The 22,285-nt window shown below is 39.4% G+C and overlaps 1 protein-coding gene across 4 annotated transcripts in view; it reads right to left on the minus strand.

Annotated features, from left to right (window-relative positions):
* The window catches only part of LOC116935989 (hemicentin-1), a 37,085-nt gene extending 22,809 nt beyond the window's left edge, over positions 1 to 14,276 (minus strand). For 3 of the 4 annotated variants that reach the window (XR_006649996.1, XR_006649995.1, XM_032943213.2), the window contains exons 1-6: positions 13,931 to 14,276; positions 7,854 to 8,784; positions 4,835 to 4,873; positions 3,604 to 3,736; positions 1,899 to 2,119; positions 499 to 609 (exon numbers count right to left, since the gene is read on the minus strand). Coding sequence is in view for 2 of the 4 variants with exons in the window: in XM_032943213.2 (XP_032799104.2) it covers positions 499 to 609; positions 1,899 to 2,119; positions 3,604 to 3,736; positions 4,835 to 4,873; positions 7,854 to 8,223 (874 nt within the window). In the remaining 2 variants the exon portion in view is untranslated. The remainder of the gene's footprint in view (positions 1 to 498; positions 610 to 1,898; positions 2,120 to 3,603; positions 3,737 to 4,834; positions 4,874 to 7,853; positions 8,785 to 13,930) is intronic. The other variant, XM_032943214.2, reaches the window with a different exon arrangement.
* Between the last annotated feature and the right edge of the window lie 8,009 nt (positions 14,277 to 22,285).

Below are 22,285 nucleotides of genomic sequence, written 5' to 3' on the forward strand. Positions count from 1 at the left end.
CACGTCGATTTGGGCACAACCAAACAACAACCAGCCAATTTCTAACGTATAAATAAGCCCAGGTTATACTGGGTCTGTGCATCTCTTTAAAAATAAAAAAAAAAATCCATTAAACATTAAAAAGACTAATAATAAAGCCAACGTTGGGATGGGTTTCAATATTTTTTACATTTCCCCCTACGATGTGTTTTGATTGCTATCCACAAGATGTGAGTTGGCTATGATTCGGCAGTCTTGTGTATCGACTACCATCTTGACTGAAGCGAGTCCCGCACGGTGATCGGCAGTGGTGCGTGACAATTTAAAAAAAATGAATAGGAGATTCGCTTTGATGATTAGATCATTCATGAGAATCAAAAGGGGTTCGATAAACTCGAGTCTATCGAGTGGCATAAAAACCCGATTGTCTTTTTCAATATTTAAAAAAAAAAAAAGGACATACGTGAATTTTAAACTTTAAAAAAAAAAGGAATGGGATAAATCAATTGTTTTGTTTACCTCCAGTAACGATACAGACGAGGATCAGCGTTGCATCTTCGTCGAATGGACCAATGATATCGTCGACATCAACGCCCTTTTCGTTCGTGATCTTCATCTGTTTGGGCGGCACTAAAAAACAAAACAAAAACACAAATAAATGTAATTAAAACGAGATGATTTCAACAAATTTGCAAGTTTACAGTTATCAAAATTGCCTAAGATTTATTTTATTTTCTCAAGTGGGGATTTCGAGCCTTTTTCAGCCTACAAGACTCGGATGGTAATGATAAGAAAGTCAATACAGATAACAAAAGAATTCAGAAATAAATTTCAAGGACTTTGATGATAATGTTAACGATGATGCAGCAGGAAATTCTTAGCGGCTTCAAAGAAAAAAAAAACATGTTAAATAATAATAAAAAAATAAATAAAAGAGCCGAATAAGATAAATCTACACATCGTGAAAGATAACGAGAGCCCATTGTTGATTCGGAAGAGAGAAAAAAGAAAAGAGTTAGCCGTCACGAAAAGGTCGATTTTATGGCACTGAAAAGTTCCAGGTAGAGGCGCGCGCAAATGCAACAACCTATTTGTTTTGTTTTGCCTTTTGTTCGATTTACAGCACAAAGAACATATTGGCCTTTGCTAGTTGGAATATAGCAGATGGTTTATTCATTGGCTTCTAGATCGCCATAGTTTGAAATTGATCATGGCCAGATTCGATCAACGGAGTCACTTCAAAATTGTTTGAATGTGAAACTAGCACGACACGAGGTATAAATCGCCAAAGGCTACACGCAATACGTAATATGGCAACTATAGTACGAAGGGCCTACGCGATCGCACTCTGATAAATCGGAAATGAAAACTCAAAATCTCAATCGACCTCAAGAGAAGATGTTACACACTCATCGATTCAGACAGCCGTGGCTTCTCTTTTTTAAGTGTTTCTAGACTCTATATCTCAATCTCATCACTCTCAGATTGTTCTTTCCCACTGCCCGGCTCCTCTTTTTGTGTTATATTATTATTATTCGAATACACGTCAACCAGCAGGCCGTGATGATGTGAATAACTCCACAAGAGCCAACCCCGATGAATCAAAAAAAAAAACTGTGCGGTCGAGTGGTCGATGATTTGGTCGATCCATCTCTTGCCATGAACGTGTCCAGCCGAAATGGTCGGGAAAACGGACAAGCAAACTCAAGAAGAAAAAACGAATAAGAGAAAGGAAGAGAAATTCTTTGATTGTCTTTGAGGGATGAAGGCGTTCATCCGCATTCGGTGTGTGTGTGTGTGTGATCTGATGGATCACCCCCTTTCCCAACCCCCCGCATTTTATTTGATCGTGAGCGCGCGGGATCAGATGGAAACACGCAAATGAAAAATGAAAACAATCAGATGGAAAATCAACTTACCGACAACGGTGAGGTTGACTCGGCTGTTGCGCGTGGGCGAACGTTTGAAATCGACACGACATCGATAAAGTCCAGCATCTGATTCGCGCACATTATCGATCATCAGACAGCCGGATGATGAATTTTGAAGGACGACCGTGCTGAAAAACGCACGTTTGCCCAGCACGTTGTCGTCGGACCAATGTCTAGGCCGGCTGGCGTACTTATCTCGAGCATCGTACCTATCAAAATATACGTGAATCATAAATGAAACTTCATCTATTGGATTTACCCCCTTCCAAAATACGAACAGCATAATAAATGACGTAGATCCGCATGCAGATTTCACCGAAACTCCGTGGGAAAATTAACATTTTGCCCAATTTCGTTAGCCGCAATTTTCAAATAGTTACCATGACAACGTCTTATTACGAATACAACAAACACAAAAAAAAAAAACGGATGTCTCTCATCTGCTGGGATTGAGGGCGGATCGTGGCCATTGGAATTGATAATTTCACTTTAATCCAGACTTGTATGTAATTATGATCAAAACATAGATTTTTTTTTGTTTGTTGGGTGGGGGGAGGGAGGCATTACGTGATGTAATGAGAGACTGGCCGTCTGAGCGTTAGTCATATTAGGAATTGTATTGAATCTGGAGCTGAGCGTCTAAGGAATAATAACAAGACATGGCCAACTGGGGCCTTATAATGTAACGCTTGAGCTATTGTATATAGTTGCGACGTGACTGGACCCGGTCATTCGCTGTCTGTGCAATTCACGTCCACACACAGAAAAAACTTGCCACGTCTCTTTAAACTAAATTTTTTTTTTCCTAGCGATTCGCAACGAGAATCGGAGAGAGACTACAATCAAGTTGCTTCCGATTTTGTCGCATATTCATTTCACGGCGCTAAGTCAACGCGGGGAAATCATTTTAACAATCGTTTCGGATGACTTGAGTGTGCGGCCAAAATGCATTCCGAGATAACTCTTGCGCAATTGATGACCCCACGCTTTTCTTCTTCCTTTGGAGCTAAAAAACTTGGCGCTAGACTGCCAATGTCGAGATAACAAAAGGGGCTTTCCCCTTTTTTTTTTCTTTCAACATTTGAAAAAAGAGGCCTCATCCAAAGATTGGCCAGCGAACCGTGAAATACCTCAGCCGGCGACAAAAGAATCACGCGCCGCAGGGTCTATTTTTCAAAAGAGATGCCCACTCTCGAAAGATGGGGTGTGTTTTTCAAACACACACAAAAAAAGAAGAAGTCGCAAACGGAAGTTGTAAAACGTGGATGAACCAATGTCCTATCGTTAAAAAAATTCCCTTTTTCTTTTCTAGGTCTCTCTCGGCCTTTTTTCTTAAATGTCCCCCATTTTACGTTTTGTATGCCACACAACGTCAATGAGTCGCCAAAACGATTACTTTTTTTTCCCTACGACACCATCCATCGCAAAGCTAGCAACTCGTAAAAATGAAAAGTTTATTTTTCTTTTGTTTTTAATGGCCTTATAATAATACTTTATGTCCTAACTGCGATCTTTTTTTTTTATGAGGCGTCGTATATGTCTGCCAACGTCCCTATAATTGCTACTGGATTTTTCCTTTTTTTAAACGTTATTTCTTCTATTTATAGTGAGATATTGGGAAAGGCAAGTTCTTCAGCAACGAAATTTAAATGGACAGTTAGGGAAAAAAAAAGAGAAAAAAAAATTTACTTACGTGTAAATGGATGGACTGGCGTCGTCTTTATAGAAGAGAACCAAACTGGCCTGGTCGTCTTCGACGGGTGGCGTTATGTCGCACGGCAGATTCGTTTTACCTTTGACTACACTAACGACGTGCTGCAAAGGTCCTGTTAAATAATGAATAACAAATTACAATTTCAATAAGGGCTGATGCATCAATAAAGCTAAATAAAAAAAAATAATAGATAATAAAAAAGCAAATAAAAGCGTAGATTATACACACACATAGACTCGTTACGTGAGAGCCCTCCCAACCTGTTTACCACCCTGGGAGTCATCACGTCTTTACCTATCACAAAATGAATTTTCTTTTTTGTTTGTTTGCTCGTTTCGTTGTAATAGCATCATCCGTCTTCCGTGTTGCACACGAAGCGTTGCTTACACGACTTTATAGTTCGACCTTTCTCGTATCCTTGGACGCTTATTTGGCGGCTTATCCAACATGGGAAATTCCCTTAAAAATTTTGTTTCGTTATTTATTTATTTATTTTTTTTTTTGAAGTGTACATAGACGCCCTCTTCGATGTACCTCCCCCGCACTCAACCTCCCAGCGTGTTACAGGTAAACAAAAATAATAACAAGGTCGGCTAGGAAATGGAAGTTTCAAACACAAACAAAAACCTCCTCCACCTAACGATCCATCTATGCAATTGTAAATAGGAGGAGGAGGAAGAGGGGGGGGTGAGCGTGATGACGGATCGATCCCGCTATCACCCCCTTCTATCTTCCTCCCCCAAACACCCTGGCGCACAGACTAATTCATCAAGAAAAAAATAAATAAACTACGAAGACGATAACAAGTATCCCACGTTACTAAGAAAAGGCAAACAAAAAAATTTTTTTTATAAAGAATTTCGGTCATTTAGTTGGGGGGGAGGGGGATAAAAGCGTCACGATAAGCAGCCCGGCATGCGAAGGGCACAAACGATAATGATGGAGGCATAAGTTATTATCGTATTTTTGTTTTCTTACGCAGCGCGACAGACGCTGACAGCATGAAAAAAAGAAAAAAGGTCAAGGTGCACATCGTGAGATTGTCCCGCGTGACACACACAAAAGCGTAAAAAAAAAAGAAATAATCTATTTAAAAAAAGACGCAAACAACAACAAATAACATCCAATTGCAATTTCTCTCATCATGCTGGGAGCTTCGTTGATTACACGCATTCGTGTAGAAACACACACACGAATTCTTCGTCCTTACCTGTAATTTGAACGATGTCGGTGCCGATGGCTCCGTTTCCTTTTTTTTTGTGTTATATTGTTGTTGTTAATTAAAATTCATTGTTTTGTTGTTTTTTTTTTTAAATCCCGTTCCGAGTTAGTGATTGCGTTAAGGGCAGCATGATTGCAAAAAAATACAACATGATCAGCGGAACAGACAGGAAATGATTTTTTGCATCTCAAATATTTCGTTGGGGAAACACAGTAAAGGGTGGGTTAACCAACCAGCAAGTCACTCTTTGCGCAATATCAGAGAATGTGGCGAGGGGGGGAAGAAACAATGTGCGTGAAGTTCGATACGTGAAGAGTCTTTTCTTTCATTTCCAAAATCGATCAGAAAATCTGTGGGTTACACGGTACACGCAGCATATTGCAATATGTACGATAGGGTCCGAATTATTTTTTAAGGTCTTTTTTTTTTATTATTTAAAAAAATAAAAAATAAACATTAATTTGTTTCGTGTATGCGTATCGCCTGTTTAGGACTGTCAGTGGCCTCTCGAATCGATCGATCGGGCATCGATCATCGATACGCGTGGCGATACGATGCGCTTAAGGAAAACAAACAGGAACATCATTTTTTAAGGGGAGTAGTTGGTATTTTGTCACATCAAAATAATCGTCGTCTAATCCCCCTCCCCCACCGCAAAGGCCACAGATAACCCATAGCGTATCAAAGCGAATTTCAAATAATTTTCTCGCGGAATTAATCAAAAAGAATCTCCAACTTTTGGGATAGAGGTTAAAAATCGATGCCCAATGCATTAACGAAATGATTTTATTAAAATTACGTAATTGTCTCCTTGTGCTACCTGGGAATCGCTAAATGAAAAGGACAAGAGCAGTTGATGGTTGGATGAAACTGTCGCCAGTGAGGGACGCACACGAGTTTCGTCGCTTCTCTAATTGGAATTCCTTGCGACATTGGATAGTCATCAACGCACGTCCAACAAATCGCAGCAGACTACAAAAACGTAGGGCGGCAATTGTTTAGCCGTTGGTGAATCCAATCAAAAATTCAGACTGAAATGAAGAGACAAAAATTGCTTCTATTTTCCTTTGTAAATATTTTTTAAAAAGCCTCTTGAAAATGCGGATGCTGAAGGGCTAATGAATTGTTTATTGCCCATCTATAATACACTTTATTAACATCTTCTTTTATTTAGACGAAACTAGCGGCGTTTGCGTCAATATTTTATTTCCGTTCGTCATTTTTTTGCGTGGGAGCAAACACGTTGCGGCATGTTGTCCCCTTGAAAAATACGTACCCATTAACCTTTTCTAGCTAAACACACATGTTCTAAGTACAGCCTCGCATTCACTCGGATCACGTCTCCTAGTCCCGACAAGTCCGATTTGATGTTTGTTTTTGTTGTTTTTAATTGGAACGAAAACGATGGAAAATGTTTATTGGATCAAGGAACATGTAGACAGTAGGCCTTTACGTCAAACATCGTCTTTTGTAAACGACGATGGGAGGGACAAAAAAAACAGCAATGTCGACGCAATCTCTTTATTCACGTTAGGCAAAAACGGTAAAGGGATTTCCTCCCGCTATTCACGACCGACTTTCTCCTCCCCCCTTATTCTTCGTCACACGATCACACAAGAAGCTAACACGCCGCCTTTCACGCTATTGTCCTCCAAACTTTTTTTTTTCTTTCCCAAGTTTTTCAATCAACCGGCACGATGGCAGTAGAATTCTTTCCTTCTTCTTTTTATTTACAATGTACATGTTTTTCCCTTTTTTTTTTTCTTTTTCTAAGCCACACTTTGTAGTTTCTGCTATCGTGAATTCTCTCATTTCTCAGGATCGGACAATCCTCATGGATGTGGTGTAACGAATAAAGACATCGATCCTTTTCGCTTTGCGTTGTGGCCTTCCCCATCTCCCCTGATTCGTCGTGTAACCAACAAAAAAAAGGGGAGGGGAAAGAAATGGAGGAAGGGAAAAAAAAAGAAGAAATGTCTTGGATCCATAGAATCTATCCGGAACAGGAGCACCAACCAATCTCTTGTGGTAGATTCCTCCATTTTTTTTTCTTTTTTTTCTTTTATTCTCTACCTCCATTTTACACAGTGGGTGAGTGAGAATAAAGAAATGGAAGAGTCAGATAGGAGACTAATGTCAGGCCATTTGCTGTCGATTGTGCAATGGGAACTGGCAAAGAGAACGAAAAAAAAAAAAAAGTCCGTCTGCCATCGATTCCAATTGACTTTGAGGTTAGCGCCATTTTTTTTAAAACTCTTTTAAGCGAACAATTTTCCTCGAGTTGAATGAATAAAAAATAAAAATCCGCATTTTTATTTCCTACTTCGTCAGAATTCGTAGACACGTGGAAGCCTTCAAATCAACAACAGGGTACTGTATAACCTCTAGAACGATCCGTTTGATTCAGAGGTGGGTCTAGAGACGAGGACTTTTCAATCGAAAACGGGAGAATTTTCCAAAAAATAAATAAATAAAAGATGAAAGATGGGGGAAACGATATGTGCGCCTCACACAAACCCACTAATGTCTACGACGTCTGCTTCTGGCGGCAGCCAGCAAAACCAGTCATGGATGTAAGATGGATAGACATCTTTACAGTTTTGGACAAAAAAGAAATGGAAGACAGAGAGAGAGAGAGAGGCTGTATACTGTGAAGATCAAAGTGTGTCTCTCTCTCTCTCTCTTGTTGCCCTGATAACTATGTATAACTGTGGAACACAAGGAAAAGGGGCGAGTCTCGACGAGCTCTATTGATAGACGCAAAAGGAACAAGAAGGGAACATGGATTTCCACCCAACTCTGGCCACATTAATGACTTGCGATCCGTCTGAATAGGCAAAATCCAGAGAGACGTCGAATGTGATTTAAAATTCAAAATAAAAAAACGGTAGGGGGAGGGGAACAAAGGGTGACTACTAAACAGTAGTTAATGATTCCGCGTGATTTGCTGTTTGGTTTTCGAAAGAGGTTTCGGTAAGTGGAAATAAAAATAAATAAACAAACGTACCATCCTCGTCGTCCATGTCGAAGAGCTCGGGATCGTGACCGTGACACGGTCGACACGCCATTAGCGTCAAGAGGAAAAGGGCCAGCAGCAGCGGCGGGGTGACAGGATGAAGAAGACGAAAGATCGCGAATCGTGGCTTGACTTGTGGGTTCGCACTTGTTTTATTTGCACCAGAAACACTTCCAGCTGTTTCACCTTGCGCCGACAACTCGTCACGTCTAATAGCACGATTCGATCCGGCCATCCTTGGGGTGGCACAGCCAATCCGATGGGACTGCCAGTCATGTCCAGCCACGTTTTCGGACCGTGACCGGCCATCGTCCTCCGTTTGCTGTGGCAGCATCCTCTTGACTTTTGAGCTAGCCGTCATGGGGATTTCCGTCACAGGATCTTTTCTTTTCTTTAAAAGTAACACAGTGTGTCACTTTCACTCGAGTTTTAATGCAAAAATCGATTTTTTTTTTTTTCAAATTTTCCCGCCCTTTTTTTCTTTTACATTAAAGAAGTTTGTTTTTTTTTATTATTGGTGGTTGAAATCCAACACGGACGTACAAGTTTCGCCTCTAGTCACGCACTTTAGGTGCCGATACTGGCCCCGATGACTGGGCCCTTTCGTGCGTGTCAACAGCGATCCGGCTGCTGTGGGTGTTACTAGTGCAACTAGCCCGGACAGATCGATGAGTTGGCATCGGCAACTGGGTGAAACATTCGACAGGACGTGCACAACTAACTGTGTGTGTGTGTGTGCCCAGTATACGTATATATATATATATATATACTGAGGCCTATTATTAGTTGTTATTGTGCAGTTAAGGATGGCAGTCGTCAGCAGCAATCGGCTATACACAATAAAAAGAAAGACGCTCAATCCGGAGACTCTTATTAACTCAAAGGAGCTGCTGATTAGGATCGGCCTACGAGGAAAGACGTTCTGTAAAGAAAGAAAACAAAAAAAAAATGGAAATTCCGTTAGACATCAATAGCAAATAAATCGACTGGAGAGTTAAACATTTAAATCATTTTCAAATAACTCACAAATTAAGAGTTTCAGCTCTATTTAACGAGCAACTCTTCAAATGTGAACGACAATCGAAATTCAAGACCAAGCGCTTCCCCTTTGTACACTGAGCTGATTTTTTTTATTTTAATGTAGTAAAAAAAATATACACAAAGTACTCGTTCTCCGAATCAGATCTTCTTTATTTAACAAGATCATTGCTCTGTTCTCGGCAACGTGGTAGATTCAACGAAACGGCTTGCGGTACTCTAAAAATTGACTCCAAATACAGTCGTGTGACTTCCGATCGAGCGGAAGAGACTCTATTTACCCGACTATTAATTAACACTTTTGACAGCAGCCGCTTAAATTTTATCAATTTTTTCCTGTTTAAAAAAAGGAGGGGGAGACGCGTAAATTTATCAGTTAAGCGTAACCAGCATACGGGAGGCAGATGAACAGAATATTTTTTTAAAAAATAAGACGCGTGACGAATTCTGAAATGTAACAGCTGATGTCCCATTTAGTACATTTTAAAAAACGATAAAGATCGCAGGGAAGCCTTACGTTTACCCAATTTAAACAATATTAAATGACGTACGACTTGCTTTTTTTTTTAAGGGTATAGATCAAGGTACACACAAGGGCACGTACTGTAAACATGACCCACACAGGAAAATTATCCGACGATGGGTCTAAACACCAGCTGAGCGGCGGGGGATGCCACAACAAGCAGCCACTTCCCATTTAACAAAAAAAAAAAAAAAGGGTGGCAGCTGGTCAGCTTTCATTTTTAAAAATAGTTTGAACCCCGGAAAAGGGTCTGATCACCCGCCGGCCTTTAAAGCGCTCAATTCAACTTGTTGAAGCAAAACTATGGAATTTTGGCGAAAGCCTTGGCCAGTCACAATTGTTCAAAAAGAAAGCTGGAGAGGATATTATAACACACCAAATATGGACACACTGTTAAAAGAGGACGGGGCCCTTTATCGACAATGTTGCAGTCGTTGCTCTTTTAAGTCCATTGTCGGGCAATGTTGCACCAACGGTTTTTATCCGAGTCTATATATCTCTCCCCCCCTCTACTCTTTATACTTGTCGATTAATCGGACAATGGACGAAAAACGACTTTACGCCCGAGCTCTACGGCAAATGATTCATCATATCTCTTCTCTTTTTTTTTCCTTTTTATTATAGTCCTCCACTATAATGTTGTGCCTGATGTTTGTGACATTTGTGTGATAGCAGGGTTATAAAACTAATAACTGCCGTCCCTCTCTCAACAACGATCGTGACGGTGCAAAATAAAATGGGCGCCACTGTGTCCATGTTCTTTATATATTATATATATACAGGGACGATGTGTTTTTTCTCCATCATATACAAGTTAGTAGTAAAGAGGTAGCTCACCCCCTCCGCTTCTTTCCACGTCGAAAACATGAGCGGCACTTGATTGGATTGCTAAAAAAAAAAGTGCTGATTGGGGTGGGACTCATTACGTTATACGCCGCTTCTTTTATTTTTCTTCCGTCGTCTTAAAGCCGAAAACAGCCGTAAGGGGAAGAGCACATCCCCCCCCCCCAAAAAAAAATACCGCCATCGTCAGCACACACACACACACAAATATACGAGAGAACGTGCGGCCGAGTCCCGAAGCTAATCAATAATCTTTCCTATTCAAAAAGAAAAGGTTCGACGTCTGATAACTACCCTGTTTATATTCAACTTGAAAAAGAAGAAGAAGACTGCGATGGCTTAAGAGTTTCTCTTTTTAAGGGACCATAAAATGTCTTTAGTTGCAAAGAAAAATAACAAGAGATGTCGCCATCTGGGATCTATTGTTATTGGGGCGAGCTGGGCAATTCGTTCGCACTGCCGTTAACATTTCCAAAGGTCGAAAAATAGAGAAACAGTTAGAAGCAGCAGCAGCAGCAGCAGCTAAAGACAATTCTGCCAACGCCTCGGTCGAAACAATAGACAAACGCCTCGGAATGCTAAAGACCTCCCGCGATTTTCACGACAGACAGCGGCGGGACGTGAAAAGTATTTAAAAATGGGATTTAAGAGATCAGACATGTGCATATATCAAGTCCGGTGAAGTATTGGGAGATAAATAAACTGGGCCTTTTCTTCGAAACTTGGCAATGCTCTTTTATTTTTATTTTTTGCTCACGTTAGCAAAGGCTGAATTATTTATTATTTAAAAAAAAAAAAAGAGGCCGAATTTTGAATAGTGTGCGTGTGTTTATGGTAATGATTTCCTTTTACGAGCGAAACAAAAAAAAATGAATGTTTCGATATTGTTGATCGATTATGGGTGCGGCTGCGTGACCGTCACGGTCAACACATTTCAAACTTTCCCCCACCTCGAAAAATCGCCATTTCTTATTTTCAAGTGGATCGCATTGATTTCACTAATTGGCTTTCTGACAAACTGTATCCATCCGCTCTCAATCCCCCCCCCTTTTTTTGAGTTTAATGTTATTACACGTTGTGCTGTGTATCATGCAGAGAATTGCGTGTTGCCAGATTCATCAAACGCGTCGTTTTCAACGGTATAAAATATTCTCACCGCCCCCCCCTGTATGCATTGAAAATCTATGGGGCAAAATCCAATTGGAACGGCGCCCAATTATTCACATCAAAACATCCTCGTGAAAAAAAAATTGTTGTTCAGGTACACGCGATAAAAATCGCACGCGGAGACTATTCACGAATGAATAGCTAAAATTAACACACACACACACACTTTTTTATTATTACGTAGCGACATAGCGAGACAAAGAAGAAGCCGAATGATGGGATGGATATGTTTTATGCCACTTCATAAGACTCGATCTCGTATAACTTTCACGTCCAAACTTTTCTTTTGCCCTCCCACTTTTTCTTTGTGCGTGAAGGAGAGGCGGATCGCCAGATATGATGGGATCATGATCCGGTGAACGGGAAAAAGGCGGGACGTCCCCCCCACCCAAAAAAAAAATTCTTTTCTCCTTTTTTTTGGGATTTTTCCAATCAAACTTTTTCTTTCTTTACCAGACCATCATTTGACGCCATCAACTCGATCCAATTTTTTTATCTTTTTTTTTTTCCCTGTGTGTGTGTGTGTGTGACATTAGCTATGTCGAAAGAAACGAAACAAGAAACAGCTGGAATTCATTTTTTTTTCTTTAAAAAAAAAATGTGGAAATGCGCCAAAAGGTAAACGGAGCGAAGATACTCAAATCCCCCACCCCTATTTTTTGTTTGTTATTTATTTTTCTCTACCTATGGCCCCTTATCTATCACCTCTCAAATAGATTCCACACGAAGGGAGCCCGGGCAGGGACGTCTGCTATTGGATTTTTTTTTTTAGTTGCATCACCTCGTTAACATCAGAAAAAGAGAGCCCATCCAATTTTTAGTCATTTTCAATCAACAAATTAGGTAATTTAATGAATTAAGAGGCTACAGTCTTTTTTTTTTCAGAGAATCAGCTGATTTGTAAAAATAGATCCGGATCGATTCATCACTTCCGGCGTCAAGCATTAACTCCTTTTTTTTTCCCTCACAAATGAGAAGGAAAAAAACGGAAGGATATGGCAAGAAAAAGCTGTCTGACCGGAATAACGCAACTGTGTAACTTTCCCGGATCTTTCCCTTTCTCCTCCACTGGAGAAATAAACACCACACACACACACACACACGCTCGAAAGGTATACACACACACACAGAGCTCTTTTCTCTATCTCAGTGTTAACGATTTGTTGCCGAACAAATACACACAGACGGAAGCAACAACAAAAAAAAAGAGAGAGGCTTTCTAGATGAAAGTAAAATGGATCTAGTCATCTGGTCAGACATTTCCAATTTTGTTTTAGTCCTGAAAAAAAAAAAATCCGCACGAAAAAAAAAAACTATTGAGCCAAATGGAATTGCATCCGGTTGACCCCCTGCGGATGAAATGGAGGATATAAAACACACACACACACACGGGATGTAGAGCCCCGAAATCCAAACTTGTATACCGACCCCCATCAAGAAGTCGGACTGTGTTTTTGTTGTAGTATCTCAGTGTGTGACGTTGATGACACAGGAACCGACTGCATCAGACTAATACAGTAACGCACTACTTTCACGCTGATGTTTATATTATTCCCTCACCGAACGAAAGAAAAAACATCTCTTCTTTTTCAAGGATTACGTGGACGACGTAGACGGTCTGCCCACTCGACCAAAGATGCCAACCCAAAAAAAAAAGAAGGGGGAATCTTTTTCTTTACCCTGGAGCTGCTCAATGTCCTTTTTGTTCTGTTTCTGACGTGCTGTCTCTATGTGCTGAATTGCGCTTTTTTCTTTCTTGGTGCTCAAGTGTTAAGACACTTCACACCGTATTCCCCCACTAGTTTTATTTTGGCAAAGCATTTGATCTTTTTGAACTGTGACACACTTTGCTATTCAATCATCTATTCTTCTAGATTCCCCCATTTTTGTTATTTTTTCAAGTTTAATTTCAATTAGGTTAATCTATTCTTGGGTCTGAAAAAGGGGGCGGCCACGCAAAATCCCCACCTCGTGGCAAAGACATTTTTTGTTTCATTTTCAAAGATTTAAATTTTTGAAACTTTTCCCACAATCAAGAAAGGGGAAAACAAAAACAGCCGGCATTGACATTCACAAAAAAAAAGGGAGAAAAACAGTAAGTACCGAAAGCGAAAGAAGAAATAGCTTAAGGTTATGAGTGAAAAGGAAATTCCAAGTTGCCCGGGAGCTCTGCTTTTACTTTCTTTACATTTCCACCTTGAAAACAAAAAACTTTGGGCAGCCAATTTCGAAAAATGTGGCACGAATGGCGCCAAATCTCTTAAAACAAAAGCTATGTTAACAACATCTTCCAAGTTAGGACGTCCCCTACGAGTTTTGCCGCCAATTATCTCAACCCGTTGATTGGATAACAGAGACGGTCAATTTTCTAATCTTCAAAAACAACATGGAAGACTCGGAAAGTTTCGCATTTCAAAATGATGAGAGCCCAATTAAAAACGAAACGACTACGGGACCAGACACGTTTTAATACTAAGATGGCGGTTCAATCGCTTACCGTCTCTCGCAGATTCCGTAACACGCTGCCACAAGTGATGGACAATGTCTGCGTAACTAGGTGATTGCTTTAATCATAGTCCGAGATCGAAATTTCCTAGACGATCCACGGAAACAATGCACGAATAATTATGTCTTGTTTTCTTAATTGAATACACGGGAATCCGAGATGCACTGTTTGAATAATTACAAATCACTGGGAAAAAGTTATTTGATTCATCGATGTATGTAAATCAACTCAAAAGTTTTTTTTTTCCTTTTTCAAAAAATAAGTTTCTAATTCAGGGATGAACTCGAGCGTCGACCCGACTCGATGGAAGTCTGTGTCCTACTGGAGTCCCACGCGGTCGAAACGTTGGTCTTGTCCCCCTTCTTCTGCTGGCTATTCTGTATATCTCAGGTATGCTGACAGCGCCATCGTGGCAGACTGGTAAACTAGGATTTCTTTTTGTGTGTCTATTTTGCATGCTGGTGGGTGGTTGTTGTTTTTTATTCACCTTTAATCTCGACGTTTTGTGAAAATTGATGGAAAATAAATATAAAAATGAAACGATGAATTCAAAAACGTGCAGTGATGTAACGTTGCCAATGCATCCAGCAATCAGCTGTTGCAAGTATGAATTGGGCGCGAAAAAAGGGACTACCGGTTTTAGGGGCATTCATGAAATGAAATTTATTATTCATGGGTTTTTTGACACCCACTCCAGCTTTATTTTTAATGACAAAAAGAAAAAGGAAAGGTAAAAAATATTAACTGCTGGTGTTACATAATTCAAATGCTCAGTCTGAGCTCTTCCAGGGGATTCTTGTTTCCAGAGAAATGCAAAAATCTGAAATTTCAATAAAACTGTGCACTGCTGCACATCTATACGTTTCACTGCAAGAATATTCAATTACAAATCCGGCAACAGACACCCAAAAAACATGACAGGAGAAAAGTTTTACACCAAAAAGATTTTTCAAATCTTCTGTGACTTTTCACATAAAAAAAAAGGAAAATCTATACACATTTTCCTAGAACCTCCTTGCAGATTTTATTCTACCCCCACTCCCCTTTTTGTTTTACCAAATGGTCTAGGAATACACAGCCATTTTGTTTCGGTGTGTAGCATCAATTTACGTCGCTGTGATAGAACCACGTCAGAGCGAGCGTCAGAATTGGCTGGGGGGTTCGACGACATAACGTGGAAAAATGGGCGCGTACAGCAAAACAAAAGACAATCTCCATACAAATTGTTTACGTAACGTAATCAATACGTTATCCAGTAAAAATTCATTGACAAATCCCCCCTAAATAATGAAACGCAATTGAATAAACGTAGCAGTCCAGGACACCTGGTGAGCTGGAGCTTCCCTATTTGCCAACTGGACATTCACACAATTCATGTGTCCTCTTTTTCCAGTCTACTGAACAGCAACTAAATTATGTCACAGTGTCAAAACTATATAAGTTTTCTTCCTGTTCTTTCGCTAATAGTCAACCCAATTTTTTTCTTTAGAAGCCAACATCGGGAAAATCCTTTTTTGTTTTGTTTCAGAACCCTGGAAACAGACGACATGCCAAACAATGGCGCGGGTTGCAACTTGTAAACAAAGGGGGGAAAAAAAGGCCATCAGCCATAACTTTTTATTTCTTTTGTCGGGATGTATCAACCCACTTTGTAACTTGATCTCTATTGGATCCATAAAGTGTTACATGTATGGAGTCCTGGTCAACGTTTTCTGGATACACATACCAAAAAAAAAATGATGGAAAAAGAACTTTGGCATCCCTGGGCTATCGTATCTTATGTTACATTTGTGGCGAAGCAATATATACAGAAGCAGGAGAAAGAAGCCTTGGATAGTATGCACACAACAAATATGTAGTCAAGTCAGAATATTCAGTAGAAATAAACAAGTAGGTCCATTTTGGATGGCAGACCAGCAACATTTCATCCTGTCTAACTTGAGATTATTGGGTCCCTCCACCGGAATATTCAAATGAGCCGTTTTTGACCGCTTCACCCCATGTAGATTTTTGTATTCGATTTTTTGTGTTATCTACACGGTCAAGATTTAAATTCATTTACTGGCGAGGAAAACAAATTTTTACGTAGAAGTTGCTGCCTCATTGGAAGCTCATTTAAAAACCAATGTCAGTCCAGGTTAAAATCATATCGTCAGTCTTTATTTTTAAATTTATGATTCTTTAAATTCTCTTGTTCTTTTGAATCTCAGGAATGTAGGGAGGAGTTTCGCGGGCTTTCTTTTTACGTTTGTGATAATTATATAAGAGTTTTTCACGGACACCGCCCTTCAGTGTGTCGGCAGTTCTCGACACCATCAATTTTTGGCTCCGTATTATTTTTAAAAATTCCCTGAAGAACTCTTTGGTGAATTTGACGCTGTAAGCCAAATTGAATCTGTGTGGGAGGGACATCATTTTTTTTTATGAAAAAAAAATCGCGGATTTCGAAAAGTCACGCGGGTGGAATGAATTAATGGCTGGAAACAGCTCTCATATTCGAAATGGTAGGTTGCTGACGTGAGCTGTGACGTCATTGGAAGTGGGAACGACAATTATTATAATCTGAGAAAAGAAGAGAGGCTTATGTATCTAATTGTTTACCCGCGTGTGTTAAAAAGAGGAGGATGATACGGTCCGTTGTTGATTTGGCACTTGAAACTATTTTCGTCACTGGATTGCCATTTAATATCGTAAATAATTGCAACCGTGTTTTATTACTGGACCGTGAAAAAAAAAGAAGCCCTAAAGGGCCATCCCAACGTGCAGATCGCACATCTTGGATGTCGCAATAAAGAAATAAAAATTTATTTTCCTATTTTTTTATTTTGAAACCTAAAAAAAAACCATAGATGGAGCAGTTAGATAGGATGACATTTAATTCGAGACTACGTGAAATATTCCAGAACATTAATTTGACTTGTTTATTGTCAGTTGCATATATAAAAAAAGGAAAAGGCTGTGGACATTCGCGTCAGATGTAAATCACCTCGAAAAGAAATGTTGTCAATCTCCTCCCAAAATCAGACAATAAAAATCGACCATTTTTACCCTTATAGCGCAAAAATGTAGGGGTGGGCAAGAGAATATATACAACCCATGGATGGAGGAAACTGCGCGGCTGATTGGATTCGGAACAGCGTGATATCTCGACTGTCGCTCGCCATCGTACATCACGTAACGGCACGTGACTCATTTTCTATGAATATCAGACGCGCGTGCATAAAAGAAAGGAGAACAAACGATTAGAGAGCAAGCGCATTGTGAACTATAAAAAATGTTATGGATTGGAACGAATTGTTTTTCTTCCGAACAAGACGAGGGGGGGTGGGCGACACTATTACATAACAAATGACTTTTATTTTTAAGGGTAGCCTATACTCCCCCCCTACCACACACTCTCGAAAAATTTTCTTTTGACAATTGCAAATGATGTTCTAATGCAAACTCTTTTCAACATATATATACTATTTTTAGAAATGTACTCCATCAAAACTAACTGCCACGCGCGCAACTCGGGTTCTGATATTAGTTTGGTAATTCTATGCACACACGACACTGGCCGGTCTTTTTCGAGCATTGGCTCTTGTCACGTGACCATACGAGAATGAACTACAGATGAGTCTCACGAAGGAGGGGAGAGAGTCCATGTGTGTCACTTGATAGTTGAAATTCTTTACGTGACAATATCTGTTTCCCTGAAAAGAAAGTCACATGCATAATCAACAGTATGTATATGATGAAGCTGAACCCCTTTTTTAGAACAAGAAAAATCGTCCTTTATTCTTAGTTTGATTTTTGAAGAGAAAAAGCCATCCCAAAAATGAGCTATTTTCATTCGCATTTGACAAATGCCGTGTCGGGAGAACACGATTTCCCATCGACTGTATAGTCAAATAATAAGTATATACGATTCAACAAAACATAGAGTTATGACTTTTTAAACGAATACAGAAAAAAAGAAGATTGTTATCAGAATCTCAGCATGTTTTCTTTTATGCAGCAGTCGTCGACGCCTTTTCACGTTTCGCCCAAAAACGCGTGTCGGGTCCCGATGTACCATCTCATCTGTCATAGACAGAAGCCCCTCTTTTTTTTGCCTGCAACTGCTGTGCGATGGGAAACAAGAAGCAGGAAAATGGCAACCCCACAAGAATAAAACCGCGCCCCTCCCTCCTTTTTTTTTTCGATCAGAGGATTCTCTGATTTCTGTGTATATTCTTTTGTCCTATATTTTTGTTTGTTTCTATAGACTTTTCTCATACAAGAATCATTTATTCCACATTCTTTTGCTCTTGTATCTACACACATTCTTTTATGTATGTATTTATTCGAATGTGTCATTGTCGATACATACACATAAGAACTTGTATGTATGTCTTTTGGATATAGCCTATAACTTTCGGACGATAAACAGTTTTTATAGCGCTATAGAATATTATGTGTTTGTATATTGAAAAAAAAGGGACTTTTTACTGATGTTGGACCTTGTCCAAACACTGACCCATCATGACGTCATAAAGTGTTTTAAGCGCAGTCCTATATCCACATTAGACTAGATAGAAAACGAAAAATGTACGCCGAACAAAAGACGATCAACACAATAACATTGTTATATAGTAGTACATTAGTTATGTTTTTAGGGTGAATATTGAACGCGGAAAGGATCAATTAAGACGTTGAACTCGAAAAGGGACGGAATGTTGTCGAGTGTAAAAGTCAATCACCATAGCTGAAGAAGACGTACATGCTCAAGACACAACCGGAAATACTTCCGGTTGACGAACAACACGGAAAACACTTGCTGCGAATGTGTGTCAGAAGAACAGCCGACTTCAAATACTTTGGCAATTGGCTTCACAACTTAACAGCATTCTCTAATATTGACAAGAATAACAGCAGTGGGGTACATCTACAGTTAACGTTACGATAACAACCATAAGGGTCATTCGATATCCTCTATTTTTTAAAGTTAACTATAGACCATCTGATGACCGGGCAGATGGTGTTCACGAAAAAAATAAATAAATAAAATGTATTATATACTTGGATCAAAGACAAGCCTGTATAATAAATGTGTATATGGGATCAATCTGCTGAGGTGTATCCGAATTAAAGTAGACACAGCAAAAAGCTATTCATCACTTCCAAGCCCCACCCTTGCCATGGACAAATATCAGGCGGTGGGGAGGCAAAAATCTATAGTGTTATGGTTAACTGAATTCATGGGACTAGCTCAAAGCTGTTGCTCTCAATGTTGTGTAGTTGGGGTAGATTGGGGGGAAAAAAAGAGGGTTAGATTCGCCCCGTCTGACCCTTTTTACACAATGTCGAGTTTGTCGGACACGTCATTCATCAATTGTGTCGGTGACGTGCTGCCAACTATATACACATAAGCAGAAAAACACTTTTCTATATTATCCGCTTTATATTCAATCTCGTCTATTAGCTCTCTTATTCCATTTAAGTGTATATAACATTTTTAGATGTACTCACATAAACTTATGGTTGCATTTCAACAGGAATTATACACAGCCCAAAGCTGCAATGCAAAGCTGCCAAAGTATAATTTTTTTCGCAAAATATTAATATCGATCTTAAGTTTATAATAGTGGAGCCCAGCGTAGCGTATATATAGACTATATATACCCAACGCAGAATTGATAACTGATTAGGCCTTTTTATTAGCGCCATTCGGTTGGCTCGCCATTAAAAGAAACTGCCGACAGAGACAGAGAAAAAGAAAAATTAATGAAACGGAATAAAGTTCAAGTTGAAACGCCCACTTGGAGCTAGATTCCGCATGGTTTGCCTTTCATCGCGTCCTCTTGGCTTTTTGTTTTCTTTTAAAGTATGAAATGTGCGAATAGTTTGCATCATCTCCAGCAAGGCAAAGTGGGTTGCACATCCAACGACTTAATTAACGCAAAATTCAGCCAATTATCAATTTTATTGGTTCGAGTTTCGGTGTGATTTCATCACTTTTGATGCATCCAATAAGAGCCCTTATCATTTCCATTTCTGATCAATCTACATTTCTTTTTTTTTAATAAATAAAAGAGCCATAATTCAGTTGACGTCAAACTGTATCTTGACTTAACTCTCCCTCTCCCCTATTATCCACCATAGATAATAGACTAGATGCAGTTCAGAGTCTCTGGCGATATATACCCATTCACATAAAGATCAATAGACCCATCACACAGGAGACGGACACCAGATTCTGGAACAAATATATAGAACCACATCTGTCTCTCTAACCACGGTGAACTCTAGCATCCTGGAAAAATCAGTCATGCAACCACACACAATTTTTTTCATCTTATACCGTCCCTTTTTTTTATATATAGATTTATTAATAATGTATAGACTGCCTCTATCTATTTTTCTTTTGATCCTCTTTCTTTCCCTTGTACGTTTTTTATCGTTGATTCCCACCCCCCCAAAAAACAAGACGGGCAGCAAAGTCGATAGTTAAAACGATGTACGATGGAGATAAAAAAAAACAAAACAGCAGGTAGACAACCTTCACGTTAGACTTTTGGCATTGGTGGAATAAAAAAGAAAACAAATGTTATGTTATTTAAATGGTGACGAGTAGAATCCATACTTTGGTATACTTGAATTATGGTCATTCTACTGAACTACCGGTCTTGAATGACCTTCTCTTTTTTGGACAAATTGAAAAGAAGCAGCTGCAGATTTCCATCAAGGTCGAAGGGGTTTATGTTTTTGCCTGACCACACGACAGGGGGGGACCAACAAAACCGGAATTATGCAAACTCGGTTTTTTTATTGAATGTTTAGTACCATTAAAAGTCCCCCCCCCCCACTCACAATCATTAGCTCACACTTTTTTTTGTGCGCTTTTGTTCATCGATCAAACACCACACAAAAAGATCAAACCCATTTTACAGATATTATGTTTATGCGCATAAGAGATTATATTTACTAAGTGGACCGGTTTTTTTTTTTCAAATATAGCCAGGTGTGAAACCCCACCCCATCAAACATTAAAAAAAAAAAGTATTTGTTGCAAACGGGTTATAGTACGCGACGCCCCTCGCCATTCTTTTTCTTAATACACGCACGCAGCAATATCCGATATTAAAATGGATCAAAAAATGATCATACAAAAATGAAATGCAGTTTTTTTTTGTGTGTTTAAATGGCGCCAAGTGTGACGTCATTTAAAGCTCTTGATTTTCATCGATCGGTGGACGAAAGAGAAAAAATAAAATAGGCCGATCTAAGATTGAAAAGAAATGAAAGAAAAATGAAGATGTGGAGACTTGAATGACATCTTTAATTGGCTTTCTGCTTGATTGGCTGTTAAGTCTTGAGGATATATCCTTCATAAACCACAAGATTCTCTTTTCATCTCATCCGGTCGAGCATCACCCGTTAGCTTCATTTTCTAGAATACAGAAAAAGATAAAAGAAAAACTGTATACACCGTGAGCGCAAATCGATTGAGATAGGGCACCCCTCCCCGCGTTTCTTTTTAAAGAAGATTAAGTCCCGTGTGATCATCTCACGTCGACCGTTTCCAAAAACTGAAATTTAATCAGCGATCACTTTTTTCGGCGAGGTTTATAGCTTCTTCTTCTTTTTTTCTCTCTTTACATTTATATTAGGTGGAAAGAGATCTATCGGGCTCGATTACGGCGTGATCGCCATAGTCACGATTGTCCACATAGCAAACAACCCACAGTTTCGGGAAAGCCGACAAGTGTTTGGTCGCGGTTACACAAAAAGTGCTATCGTTCACAAAAAAGGTCAACCTTTTAAAAGATCCATTTTCTACATCCTCGGGGCCTTGATCGTTCAATTGATACACGCAGAAGCCCTCGCTTGCTGATAAAAGAGGGAACAAAAAGAGAAAAAAGAGGCAAGAATAATTAAATCGCTTCCGATTTCTGCCCCTTTTTTTTTGTGTTCCTTCTCAGTCATGTACTTATCTCCGGTGTCCCTCTTCTTCATAGGAGACTTGTTTGATGATCAACTCGGATATATATATATATATTACCCAATATATGTAAGGAAGAGAGAGCATCTGTCGGGAGTTGTACACTTGAAGCAGCAGCACGTATCCCTGCCCATATAGAATTACTGCAACAAAAGGAGGTACACGCACGAGTAAGAGAGGCCTCAAAGAAAAATGGAACACAGAAGAAGAAGAAGAAAAAAATAATGTGATCTCATTTCCAATTTTCTTTTCGCTCCTAATTGAAACCAGATCTATTCGAAAAAGATCAAAAGTTTACCAAATCAATATTGATGACGTCAGTATTAAAACTGATTAAAGCCGTATGACTTAATAAATCATGATTTTGTTAAGCCTTTTTT

This window comes from Daphnia magna, linkage group LG8 (genome assembly GCF_020631705.1).
Source record: "Daphnia magna isolate NIES linkage group LG8, ASM2063170v1.1, whole genome shotgun sequence".
Taxonomy (NCBI): Eukaryota; Metazoa; Arthropoda; class Branchiopoda; order Diplostraca; family Daphniidae; genus Daphnia; species Daphnia magna.